Source organism: Boleophthalmus pectinirostris, unplaced genomic scaffold (assembly GCF_026225935.1).
Source record: "Boleophthalmus pectinirostris isolate CB_2022bp ecotype Guang Dong unplaced genomic scaffold, ASM2622593v1 HiC_scaffold_14, whole genome shotgun sequence".
In the NCBI taxonomy this organism is placed as follows: Eukaryota; Metazoa; Chordata; class Actinopteri; order Gobiiformes; family Gobiidae; genus Boleophthalmus; species Boleophthalmus pectinirostris.
The window spans coordinates 24,966,908-24,978,804 of record NW_026571047.1 but is presented as its reverse complement, the minus strand read 5'-3'; the positions used below and the strand labels follow the sequence as shown (position 1 = coordinate 24,978,804).

Below are 11,897 nucleotides of genomic sequence, written 5' to 3'. Positions count from 1 at the left end.
TCCAAACATTTGTAGAAAGAATCAGAATTTGAACATGCAGAATTAAAACCGAATCTGTGTTCATTCATAAAACCAAACCAGAGGGGGAAAAATGGTAGTGTGCAATCTTTTTCACGCTAAATAAAACTTTAATCACTGTTTCAGCTAAAATATTTCACAATGAACTGTGTGTGTGAGCCTAATTGAGAAAGAGATTACCCAACATGCCTCTGTGCTTTCCATGCTGTAAATAAGTAGCTTACATCACCACCTGCACTGGCTCTTGACGTTTTAAATCAATAATAAAAACCAGTGTGTTGTGCATGTGCAGCTTGAGCCCTGAGGCCGTACACGCCCTTTTAAATTTCAAATACCATGAACTTTTACCTCTATCTCTAACAGTAAGGCGACCATGACTGCGCGCAATATCCAAACACGATTATATCAGTGCTAAACCTATTACAAGCGGAGAGGGCGATTGGCGAATGACGATTGTTTTGACGTAAGCGGCTACGATTAGATAGAAACCACTCGAGGTTCTTGTCATAATGGTTTATTCACTCAAAATTCTAACTATTTTACAAACTGAGAACAATTTAAAAGCAAATAAAAAGGTCTTTACAAGGTTCAGAAATGCAAAATGTACACATTATATTGACGGGTTTGGCCTCAGAGATGTGAAAATAACCAGAAGACAACAGCACACTGCAAAAAATAAAATTACAGTCTTCATTGGATAAAATATAACTTAAATTTTGAATATGCATCTAAATTTGAAGGTTTGCAGCTTTTATTTAATGACTTCATGGATCTAGATGACACGACTTGTATCAAATTATTTCCATATCTTTGCTTTTTATTTTAAGCCATTTTATGTGTTTATCATTATTATTATTTGTGCAGAAATTTGCACCGACGCCACTGCCAGATGTATTGTCTTATTCATTTCAAGCTAAATTATCTTGAAACCAGTCTAAAATGGTGAAACAAGACAAATAATCTAGGCCACATCAGCAATTAAATCAAACCAAGACAAAAATACTCAAATCTTGATGAATGTTAAGGTTAATTTAAACCATACTCGATCTTACTTTTTGACTGTACATTGCTTATGGAGCTGCAGGACAATACAGTGGTGTACAAGATACTTCACATAAAAGAGACAATAAGGAAAAAATATACAACAAAAGCAATATTGTGAGAGTGGATATAGGAAAAATTCAGACTCTGCACAGGTTTGCCCCCCACTCATAGACTGGACTGATTTCAGTTCAAGCAGATTTCCTCCTCACACGGATGTTTGTTTGTAGTTCTTGGTGTCCAAAACTTTCTTGCCGCACATTGCACAAATTCCTGAAATGAAATGAAGAGGATCAAAATTTCTGAAAAATAATTCCTGCATTCCAGAAAGTGCCATTTTAGCCCATAAAGCACATTCTGAGTTTAAGATAATCACTTTTAAACGACTTAAACTAAGGAAACTAGGAAACTTTCTGGGGATGAGTCTGGGATTGTATTAAACCTCACTGACTTATATCTATTGAATTACAGATATTTTATTACAACAAAATAATGTAATAAAATTAAAATAAATGAAAAACTTGGTCTGGTGATTATGTCACCTGCTTGTCTCCAATGTGACAGACACACATTATATTAATAGTGTGGAATCTTTTAGGCATAGCAGTAGGGTTTCCATGGAGACAAGCTGGTGGCAGACCCTCAACCAGAAAAGCTGCTTAGTGCAGCTTTAATGTACTTTTATACCTCTATTTAATCTTCAAATTGCCCCGTATGATTAGTTTTATGTGTCTATTTTAACACATTTAGACAGGTAATCAGAAGAAAAAAGTGATTTAGGTGTTTAGTGGCCCTTTAAATGGGCCTACTATGTTATATTTATATTGTGCTCTGTTACTTACGGCCGCAATACAAGAATTTCTTAAGTATTGCTTATGAATATTAGCAGTAGTAACATCATTATTACCTTTCTTGTAAGCGCAGCCCTGACAGTAGTGTGATCCAGACTGATGGACGGAGCTCTTACAGATCCGGCAGATGGCGAAGCCTGACTTACTGTACGGGTCAAATCTAAAACACAAGACACACAAACAGAGATCAGGTCAGGAAATAACTCACAAATAAATTCAACTTTGTGTGATATAATTTATAACTACTCACCTGGCTTTCTTTGAAGTCAGAAGTTTGTTTTCATTAAGTTTTCGACCACCACTTTCTGATAAAAAGAAAGAAAACAATGAAGAAATTGAGAACATATATACATGAACATTACATAACATATACATTACTACAGAATCCGTTAGGAGGTGATTGAACCCTTAAGAGCATTTTACAAGGAGTAAATCAATTAAAATGTACAATAACTACTAAGATTATAAAAAAAAAAAAACACTTGAGAAAACAATCAATGACAAACAGTTAATGAAAGTTTTTTTTTTTTTAAAGAGGTGGGTTTTCTAGGGCTTTTTTAAACATGACGACTGTGGGTGAGTCTCTGATGTGTTTGGGCAGGGAGCTCCAGAGGGTGGGGGCAGCAGCGGAGAAAGCCCGGTCACCTCAGGTCTTATGTTTAGTCCTGGTTGGGGGGAGACAGGAGGTTGGCGTCAGCTGATCGGAGGGCATGGGTGGGGGTGTGGTAGTGGAGAAGTAACATTACTAAATGCACTTTACAACATAAATTATTATTATTATTATAAATGTTGTGAGCTGTTTGAATTAGAGTAGCCATAAACGAAAACAAAAAATCCTTACATTTTTCATTCTCATTACTGTTTATTTTATACGATCATAAACGATAAACTTTGTGCCTACATTAACATTATTATTAATTTGTACGACCATAAAGGAAAATATGTTTCTGCATGTATGTATATGTGTGTTATGCATGTGTATAAACATTTATATTGAGTAAATGTACTGGATATCTATAATGCATGTATGTATGTATGTATATTTGTACATATGTGTGTACATGTGTGTACATGTGTGTGTACATGCATATGTATGTTTGTATGTGTGGATATGTTTTTGTATATATGTGGGTATATTTTTGCAATTGACAGGTAAGCACTCCAAAGGTGATATTTTAAAAAAGTGAACCACATGATTATGTAAAACAACTGGGGTAGGACTCCCTAAGTTTTTTAAACTTCATCCTACTCCTTTTGAGCACCAGGTCCCAAATATGCTCATGTACATATCACTATTTTTTTTTATTGTTTTCGAATTTTGTTGTACCTGGCTCAAACAAATAAAATAAATGAATGAAAAAAAACCAACAACAGTGACCAGACGTCCTTATTTACCCAGAACAGTCCCAGTTTTGAGCCCGGTGTCCCCTGTCGCAGCAGATTTATCCAAACACACTGATTTGTCAAAGTTTTATACAAGAAACCTCTGAGTTGTCCCCATTTCTGACCAATTTAACCCCCACCAACAATAAAGAGGGGAATTTATTGTCATTTGTTTAGCTAAAATATAGAAACCATGCTTCAAAGTTAACATAAAACAAAACAAAAAAAGCAACAACAGACCCTCAGATTATAAATGAACAATGTTATGTGCTCTTTTTACAAATTTACAGCTTGTTTCCAACACTCTCAAAATGCTGACGTTGTTCTTGTCTCACCTGTTGTATTCCGGGCTCCATCTTTCCACGTATCTGGAGTAATTACTTTTCCCAGCTTCTTCTCACCTAAAACCAGACAAAATAAATGTCAATGTAATAAACAAAAGCAGAGTTTGTGTTACAAGGCAAAGGTAAAAAGCTAGCCAGTTAGCATTAGCCAAACTGCGTAGCTTCTTTAAACATTGCCCGCTGTAGATTGTCCAAAACAACAAAATACAAGTAAATCAATGTAAATATATTGTTAGTTGTGATACGTACATTTCTCGCAAACCATCTTCACGTCTCTTCAAATTACAAAGAAAGAACAAGCAAAAGAGGACGAAAACTAGCTTGGACTGTAATATGTAAACTTCCGGTATACTTTGTGTCACCTTGTTGACGCGTCACGTACATTTTCAACTGCTATTGGATAAAATAACTGTCAATCAAAAGAACTGTCTTGTGATTGGATAATGGGTTTTAGTGAAGGTGAAGAATGTAAACAAAAGCCATTCCGCTTATAGTTTCTTTTAAAATGATCCAAACAAGTACAATCCGACGCTCTAGTCGCATATTTTATAGATAAAGAAATTAACTGTTGAGAGGAAGAACATAAGTTTGAGATTTTAAATAAAAGACAATAATAATAAAAGACATTCCGTTTAATTAGTAAAATGTCATTGCAACAAGTTAAATACATCGACTACATAATATATAACTTAACTACATAACTACATAATACATTGAATACAGCTTTGGTAACTAATTAACATATTATAAATATTATTTTTTTTATTATTATTTTACTATTATTATTTTATTATTAAGTTGATACAATATTGATTTATTAGTAATTTGCTATATAGATGGAAAATATAAAGAGGTAAAGAGGTATCTGGGGGACCAAAAAAAAAAAAAAAAAAAAAAAAAAAAAGGACAGAATATTTTATTGTGAAAATTTGACCGGAAATGAGTGTATCGTCGTGTTTACGGAAATTGAAAGGCTTATCAATGGACGAATCGTGACAAATGGACCTTCCCTCTTCGAATTAAAATTTAGTTTCAGGGCATTTTTGGGCCAATTTATCAGTATACGTTTGTAGATAGAAACCGTCGCCATCATGTGGGACCATGAGATCCGCGCCATGGGGTCGTGCCACGCCATCCTCGCCGCCTCGGTCCTCCTGGCCACGGTGCTGCCCGCGGTTCTCGTCCCGGGGTTCTCGGTGTACGGGACTCACCTGGTCTGGATCTACTCCGTGTCCGCAGCGGTCACCGGGGTCAGCGCCGCCGTATTCTGGCTCCTCGGGGTCACACCTCCAGCCAAGAAGCACACGGTCGGATACAAGGTGAACACACTGGATTTCAGTTCAGTATTGGTGTTTTTTATTTAGGCTAGTTGTATTTTTGTATACCGTCAAATAGTAGTTGTAGTTGTCGTTGTATTAGGACTAGTAGTAGTAGTAGTCGTAGTTGTTGTTGTTGTATTAGGAGTAGTAATAGTAGTAGTAGTTGTATTGGGAATTGGGAACTTTTGTCTGGAATGTTTCACAGTATGGCATTAAACCTTTCTATTTCATGGAGATCAAACCAGGCCAAGTTATGGGTTAGATCTATGGAGAGGCAACCCTGCTCACAGTCAGAATGTCTGTCTTTCAAGGTATTTTTGAGTAATAAAACCATCTGTAACTGAATAAATGTAAGGTAGAGCTGTTTAATGTCACACTGTGGAACATTCCAGGCAGAGCAATGACATCCATAGAAACAAGCAGGTGGCAGACCCTCCACCAAAAAGTTACACAGTGGACCTTTAAGATATGTTTGAGAACTTGTACGGTATAGTCACATGTTATAAGTTTATTAATAAAGTTTCTCTCCTTTTTTCAGCTGTCCCGGTTGTTTCGCTCGTGTCTCTACTTCTTCCTTTCGTGCCTCTTCTTCCACACTGTGCTGGTTCTCTATGGAGCGCCCCTGATTGAGTGAGTACCATCTAGTTTTATTGCCTTAAAACATCCAAATAGTTATTAGTTTAACTTAATCAAAACTGTATCTTTTCTTCCAGTTCTGCATTAGAAACCTTCTCCCTCTCTGTGTTGCTGACGTCTCTGACCACTCTGAGATGCCTCTGTGTTCTTGGTCCAAATATTCAGGCCTGGATAAGAGTCTTCAGTCGACATGGGTAATTATCTCTCTGAAATGTGTTAAATTTAATATCCTCTCTCTTTCCTCACTCCAATAATGGACACTGTATGGTATTTTTGTGTAGAGTTTGGTATCCCCCATATCCTCTTTCAATCTATGAACAAAATACTCACAGTAACTCATTGCTACAAAATAGAAAAAATAAAAACTGATTAATAAAATGAGTTGTGGCATATTATGTACAAATATGCAAACTTTATATCTGTAAGAGCAAGTGTAAAAATGTACAATAATGAAATGAAACAAATGAATGAATGAGTCAAATGCAAAGAAAAAATGTATACAGTGTGTACAACTACATGGCCAGACAAAATCAGATAACTAGAATAATCACATAACCCGATAATTAGATCAGAAAAGGAAAATCAAAAACCCCTGGTGACATGTATCAGTTACTCTATGAATTAATGGAGAGACTGTTGTATTTAGAAGACAAAGTACAATGAATAAAAAAATAAATAAAAAATTCAGTTTAGTTTCATTGAGCAGTTACCCATCCATCCATTCATTTTCTTCCGCTTATCCGGGGCCGGCCGGTTTTTGCAAAACCTCGGCACGTCAAAAAGAAATCCCTAAACATACCCAGTGTCTTTACCCCCTCCTCTCATTCTCTTCTCTTTTTTTTAGGGCTATGTCAGTTTGGGACACCTGTCTGCAGATCACTGTGGCCTGCACGTTGGTGGGAGCCTGGTTTGGAGCATTTCCAATTCCACTGGACTGGGACAGGCCTTGGCAGGTGAGACCACATCAATAAAAAACAAACAAACAATGGTACAAAACTTCACAAATGTACACATATTCTAACGCTACTGAATACATGCATGGACAACAAATAGTGAACTGTAGGATATTTATCAGATCTTCTCACATTACATTTTTATTGAGTTGATTTGTGATTACATTTGTCTTTTTTTGCTAAAAATTTAAATTGACATCCATAAATCAGTTTAAATATGATGGATGGCAGCAGCTTAGGAGACAGGTGAGGAAAAGAAAGACAGAATTTAAAGTGGAACTAAACACTAAATCAACTTTTTTCAGCTAAACTGTGCAATATGGTGCTTTAATATTATTTCCTACTGTTCCAAGTCCTTTTTTGGCTTTTTTGGAGGGGGGGCAATTGCAGATTTGTGGTGTGAGTGTGCTGCCTCCAGTAGCCACTGTGTTTTCAACTACTAATAAATAATAATAAATAACAATGTAAACTCAATATGTTGCAGCAGCTATGGATGCATTGCTTGCTCAACACAACTTCATTTCCTCATTTATAATTTAACTTTTATAATTAACTTCACTGGATGTGAAAATTTGCCTGGCCTTTTATAGCTAAATATGTTTTTTATTATTCAGTTCACTAAGTATTGGCCAAAACTGTAATTATAATTTCAAAGCTGGAAACAATGGGTAAATGGTTGTAATGAAGTCGTTCATCAAAATCAAAATCTCAAACTGAAGTACAGGTTTCTATTGCAATATTTTTATTTTGTGTATATATATATATATACTAGTAGCCACTATTACTCCTAATTAAGTAGGCAAGGCAAGGCAAGGCAAGTTTATTTGTATAGCACAATTCGTACACAAAGTAATTCAAAGTGCTTTACAGAATAAGAAATACATTAAAATCATAATAAAAACAAATCAAAACATAAATAATCGTGAAGATTAAAATAAAAAAAGAGAGACATAAATTGGAGAGAAGAGTGCGGAATGAAAACCTTTCAGTTATATGCACAGTTAAACAGAAATGTTTTGAGCCTGGATTTAAACAGCGTCACAGAAGAGTCTGTCTCACATGTTCAGGAAGACTGTTCCAGGTTTTAGCTGCATGAACCTGAAACGCTGACTCCCCTTGTTTAGTCCTGACTCTGGGCACCAGCAGGAGGCCGGTCCTTGAGGTCCTCAGAGTGCGAGATGGTTCATATGACACTAACATGTCACAGATGTACTTTGGTGCTCGGCCATGGAGAGACTTGTACTCAAGCAGAGCTGCTTTAAAGTTTATTCTCTGAGGCACAGGAAGCCAGTGCAGAGACCTGAGCGCAGGACTTATGTGCTCGTACTTCCTAGTTCGAGTAAGGACCCGAGCTGCAGCGTTCTGGATGTTCTGCAGCGTCTCACAGCTCGTTTGGAGAGACCAGTGAGCAGAACATTACAGTATCTAACCTACTGGAGACAAACGCATGGATACGTTTCTCCAAGTCTGTTTAGACAGTAAACCTTTGATTTTTGCTATGTTTTTTAGATGGTAAAAGGCTGCGGATGTTATTGATTTGATGTGGCTGTTAAAGTTCAAGTCTGAGTCCATTATTACCCCTAGATTTCTTGCCTGATTTGAAGGTTTTAGAGAGAGAGACTGGAGGTGACTGCTGACACTGTCCCTTTGTTTCTGTGGACCAAACACTATGACTTCAGTCTTGTCAGAGTTTAGCTGGAGAAAGTTGTTTTGCATCCACACACTGATCTGTTGGATGCAGTGACCAAGTGAGTCCACTGGTCCATAGTCTCCTGCTGCCAGAGAGACGTAGATCTGAGTGTCATCTGCATAATTGTGGTAGGACACATTATTGCTGCTTATTAACTGGCCTAATGGCAGCATGTAGAGATTGAACAACAGGGGGCCCAGGATTGTACTTATATATCTGTAGATTTGACCTGGTTGTGTTCTAGACAAGTCCAGGTTTAATCATTTAATTTGTCAGTGTTCGGTTTTAGTCCTGGATTTAGTCCTTTGGGTCTGGCTTTCGTTATTTTCTTTGAGACTTTTAAATTTAGAAGATTTTTCCTCTATTTGTGAGGATGCTATTTTACAAAGCATTTTTTAAAATAAACTTGATTGGTGCGAAATTAAAGTTGCCCTTTGTAACTTTTCTGGGGGAGAGCCTACCACCTTAACCAGGCTGGTGCCACCTAGGACCTCCGCTCAATTTCATTTCTCTCCAGCGGCTAGGTCAGAAATCAGAATACAATAGACGGTTTGCAAGAACCTTGGAAGTTTGTAGACCACGCACCGGCCAATCAGTGAAGATCTGTGAAGCCATGACATTAAACCATGGATCTATTAAAATAACTGGATACAGTATTGCTAGCTTGTAGCTGCCTCGAGTTGACGTAGTGGCCACTCAGTGGTATTACAGTCGAAAAAATCCCATGGGCCGAAAGATTTTTCTCATAGAGCGCAATGTAATCACAAACTGCTCGTGTTCGGCTGACAGGGCTTTCAAAAATGTTGGATTTTGTGGCGATTTTTACCTATTTTTAGATCATGCACTTTTTCTCAGCTCAAAATCCTTCAGTTGTCTTAACAAACGCTGTTATAATCATTAGCTTCGGCTACGCAGTAGTCAAGTGTCTGTCTGGGTCCCTTTTGTGGTAAAACACAACAGTAAACAAAGCGGTCAAGATGGATGTAGACAAAGACAGACATTCTGTGTTGGCAACAATTCCCAAGATCAAGGATTTAAGGCCAGAAAAAGAGAATGTTTGGTGAATTTTATCAAGGGGAAAGAGGTTATTGTCCTTCTTCCTACGGGATTTGGCGCAGTACATACGTCACAACCAAATAGCAGCGATTAAATTGAAAAAGTACTCGCCTACTGTCAAGCGAACAAATCCTAATGCTGCGAGGTCAGATGGTTTCCACAAAGTGAAACTGGCTGATGAATCAGGCTACGACCACCTGCTTGCCTTCACGAAAATGTTATTGCTTTGACTTGAATGTCCCACAGTATGGCATTTATCTTCTCTATCTCCATGGAGACAAGCTACAGATTATAGGTCAGATTTGTGGAGAGGCAAAGCTACTGACAATAAATAAATATACTTTTTTTTTAAAAATAACGTATTATATAAGGTATGTTCTTAACAATAAAACAGATGTAAGTGAATAAATACATAGGCCTACATACCCCTAGCTGAAAAGTTACATAGTGAACCTTTAACTTGCATAATTCCACACCAAATCTCTGAATGCCCCCACTCCACCATCTCAGATTTGACTGAAGAAATTCTAGGAGGTTCACACACTTCCTAATAGGAAGAGTCCCAAATTTTAGCTCCCAACTCCTTATAGTTTTGTCATTAAAAAATATTTTGTCAAGTCCGCCCTGACATGTTTTGAGCAGAGTTTTCCGAGGAGCCACTTTTAGATTGCTGTATCTAAAAAACTATTTAAGGTTGGTCCTCCAAATTTTCAAGGGTTAAAACTTGGCACATGTATTTGTAGAATCTAGACTTTTATACATGTGCTTTTGGTTTATCATAGATTTTGGGGGGCTTGAATTTGCTTGAAAATTCTACTAAATATGAGGGCATCTTTGAAGGACCCAGAAATCTAAATAAACAAAATAAACCAAAAGCACATGTGTAAAAGGTCATATTCTACAAAACTACAAGGAGTTGGGAGCTAAAATTTGGACTTACTGGAAAGTGTGTGAACCTCCTAGAATTTTTTCAGGCAAATCTGAGATGGTGCAGCGAAGATTTGGCGTGGAATGACCCATAAAAATAAACAATAAATACATTTTCCTCTTTGTAGGTTTGGCCTGTGTCCTGCAGCTTTGGCGCCACCTTTGGTTTTCTGACGGGACTGTTCGCTGCCCCCACCTGGATCCACTACCATCGAAAGCAGCTCACTTACAAATGCAAGTGACGCAAAGAGTTTTAGACATTTTCTAAGTTTTGTTCATTTTTACTAATTATTTATTGGGACACTGATGACTGATTGCTTCTGCTGGGAAAGGGAAATACTGGGTTATTTTGTATTGGGATCAAATATTGTAGGACTAAATCTGTTGTTGAAAATATTCTGTAAATTTTAATAAAATGCTTCTTTTGTTAATCTTGTGTTCGCCTTTTTTTTTTAGCACGTCATATATTCAGAATTTCAGTGCTCTTCATCTTTATTGACCAGATACTACTTCCCTTTTTAGCCTCAAGGTGGTGCAATTGTATCATGATACATATAATACCTTGTAAGCTTTTTAAAATCCTTCATCTCATGTTAAAATCCAGTTGCATCAGATATTTTTTTCTCTTGTTCTCTTGACATTTTTAAAAAACTCTAATCAGCTATTTTAAAAAGTTACTAGATTAAATTTTGGAAGGAAAATGTGAAAATGTTACTTTTATTCTAATCATGTTTATTTATTTTACAAATACTAGCTCTAATTGTAGCAATAGCAGCAATTTTCATCAAAAGCAAATTGGAGAAATATAAACAAAGTGCAAATTTTGTGCATAGTTTAGTTTAGTAGCAGTTGTAGAAACAGCCCTGACAGAAACAGACAGTCTGTGTACCATTCGTTCTTATGAATTTCAAGTAAGAACAAAAGAATAAATAAAATCGGAAAACAGTTTATTTTATTATTCCGTTTTAGTGTCAAACCGAAAAAAAAAAAAAAAAATTCAACCTCTATTTTTAATATTTGATTTAAAGTTTATTTCAAATAACACCAATCAAAAAACAGTCTCGGTGGCTATTTTAATTTCAATATTTTATTCTCTTCTAGGAGCAGCAGAACTTCCAGGGCAGATAAACCAGAGAGAATAAAATATCAAAATTAAAATAGGCACAGAGACTGTTTTTTGATTGTTCTTATTTGAAGTAAACTTTAAATTAAATATTTTAAATAGAGGTTCAAATCATTTTTCTTTTTCCTGTTGTTTTTTTTTTGTTTTGTTTTTCGTTCTTAATTGAAATTTAAAAAAAAAAAAAAAAAAAAAAGGTACACATATCCTTATCAGACCCTTATTGTACCTCTATTATTATTTTTAATTTAATTTAATTTAATTTACTTGTTTTTTACACTAAAGCAGAATAATGAAATAAACTGTTTTCCCATTTTACTGTTTTTCGTTCTTAATTGCAAAATGGAACAAATGGCACCGGGAGCGGCAACCAGTAGCAGTATTCCCTCTTCTTTTGTACTTCTAATTCTTTATTATTCTTTTTTATTTTTATTTTTTGTGTGTAACTTTTATGGTAGAGAGTCTATCAAATGCTTTTTTTCCATGGAAAAGCTGTGGAACTAAATGTTTTTATCTTCATGGAGACCAAACTAGACCAAACTGCAGCTCAGATCTGTGG

General features: G+C 36.1%; 2 protein-coding genes across 2 annotated transcripts; one reads left to right on the top strand and one right to left on the bottom strand.

The window, feature by feature from the left end:
- Positions 1–516: 516 nt before the first annotated feature.
- cript (cysteine-rich PDZ-binding protein) lies at positions 517–4,019 on the bottom strand. The gene is made up of 5 exons (XM_020940693.2): positions 3,887–4,019; positions 3,629–3,694; positions 2,161–2,215; positions 1,967–2,070; positions 517–1,332 (listed from the first exon to the last, which is right to left on the bottom strand). The coding sequence occupies exons 1-5, from the start codon at positions 3,900–3,902 to the stop codon at positions 1,268–1,270; spliced, it is 306 nt and encodes a 101-aa protein (XP_020796352.1). The 5' UTR covers positions 3,903–4,019; the 3' UTR covers positions 517–1,267.
- A 569-nt stretch (positions 4,020–4,588) lies between these two features.
- pigf (phosphatidylinositol glycan anchor biosynthesis, class F) lies at positions 4,589–10,649 on the top strand. The gene is made up of 5 exons (XM_020940697.2): positions 4,589–4,956; positions 5,495–5,586; positions 5,670–5,786; positions 6,437–6,545; positions 10,347–10,649. The coding sequence occupies exons 1-5, from the start codon at positions 4,729–4,731 to the stop codon at positions 10,458–10,460; spliced, it is 660 nt and encodes a 219-aa protein (XP_020796356.2). The 5' UTR covers positions 4,589–4,728; the 3' UTR covers positions 10,461–10,649.
- Positions 10,650–11,897: the final 1,248 nt, after the last annotated feature.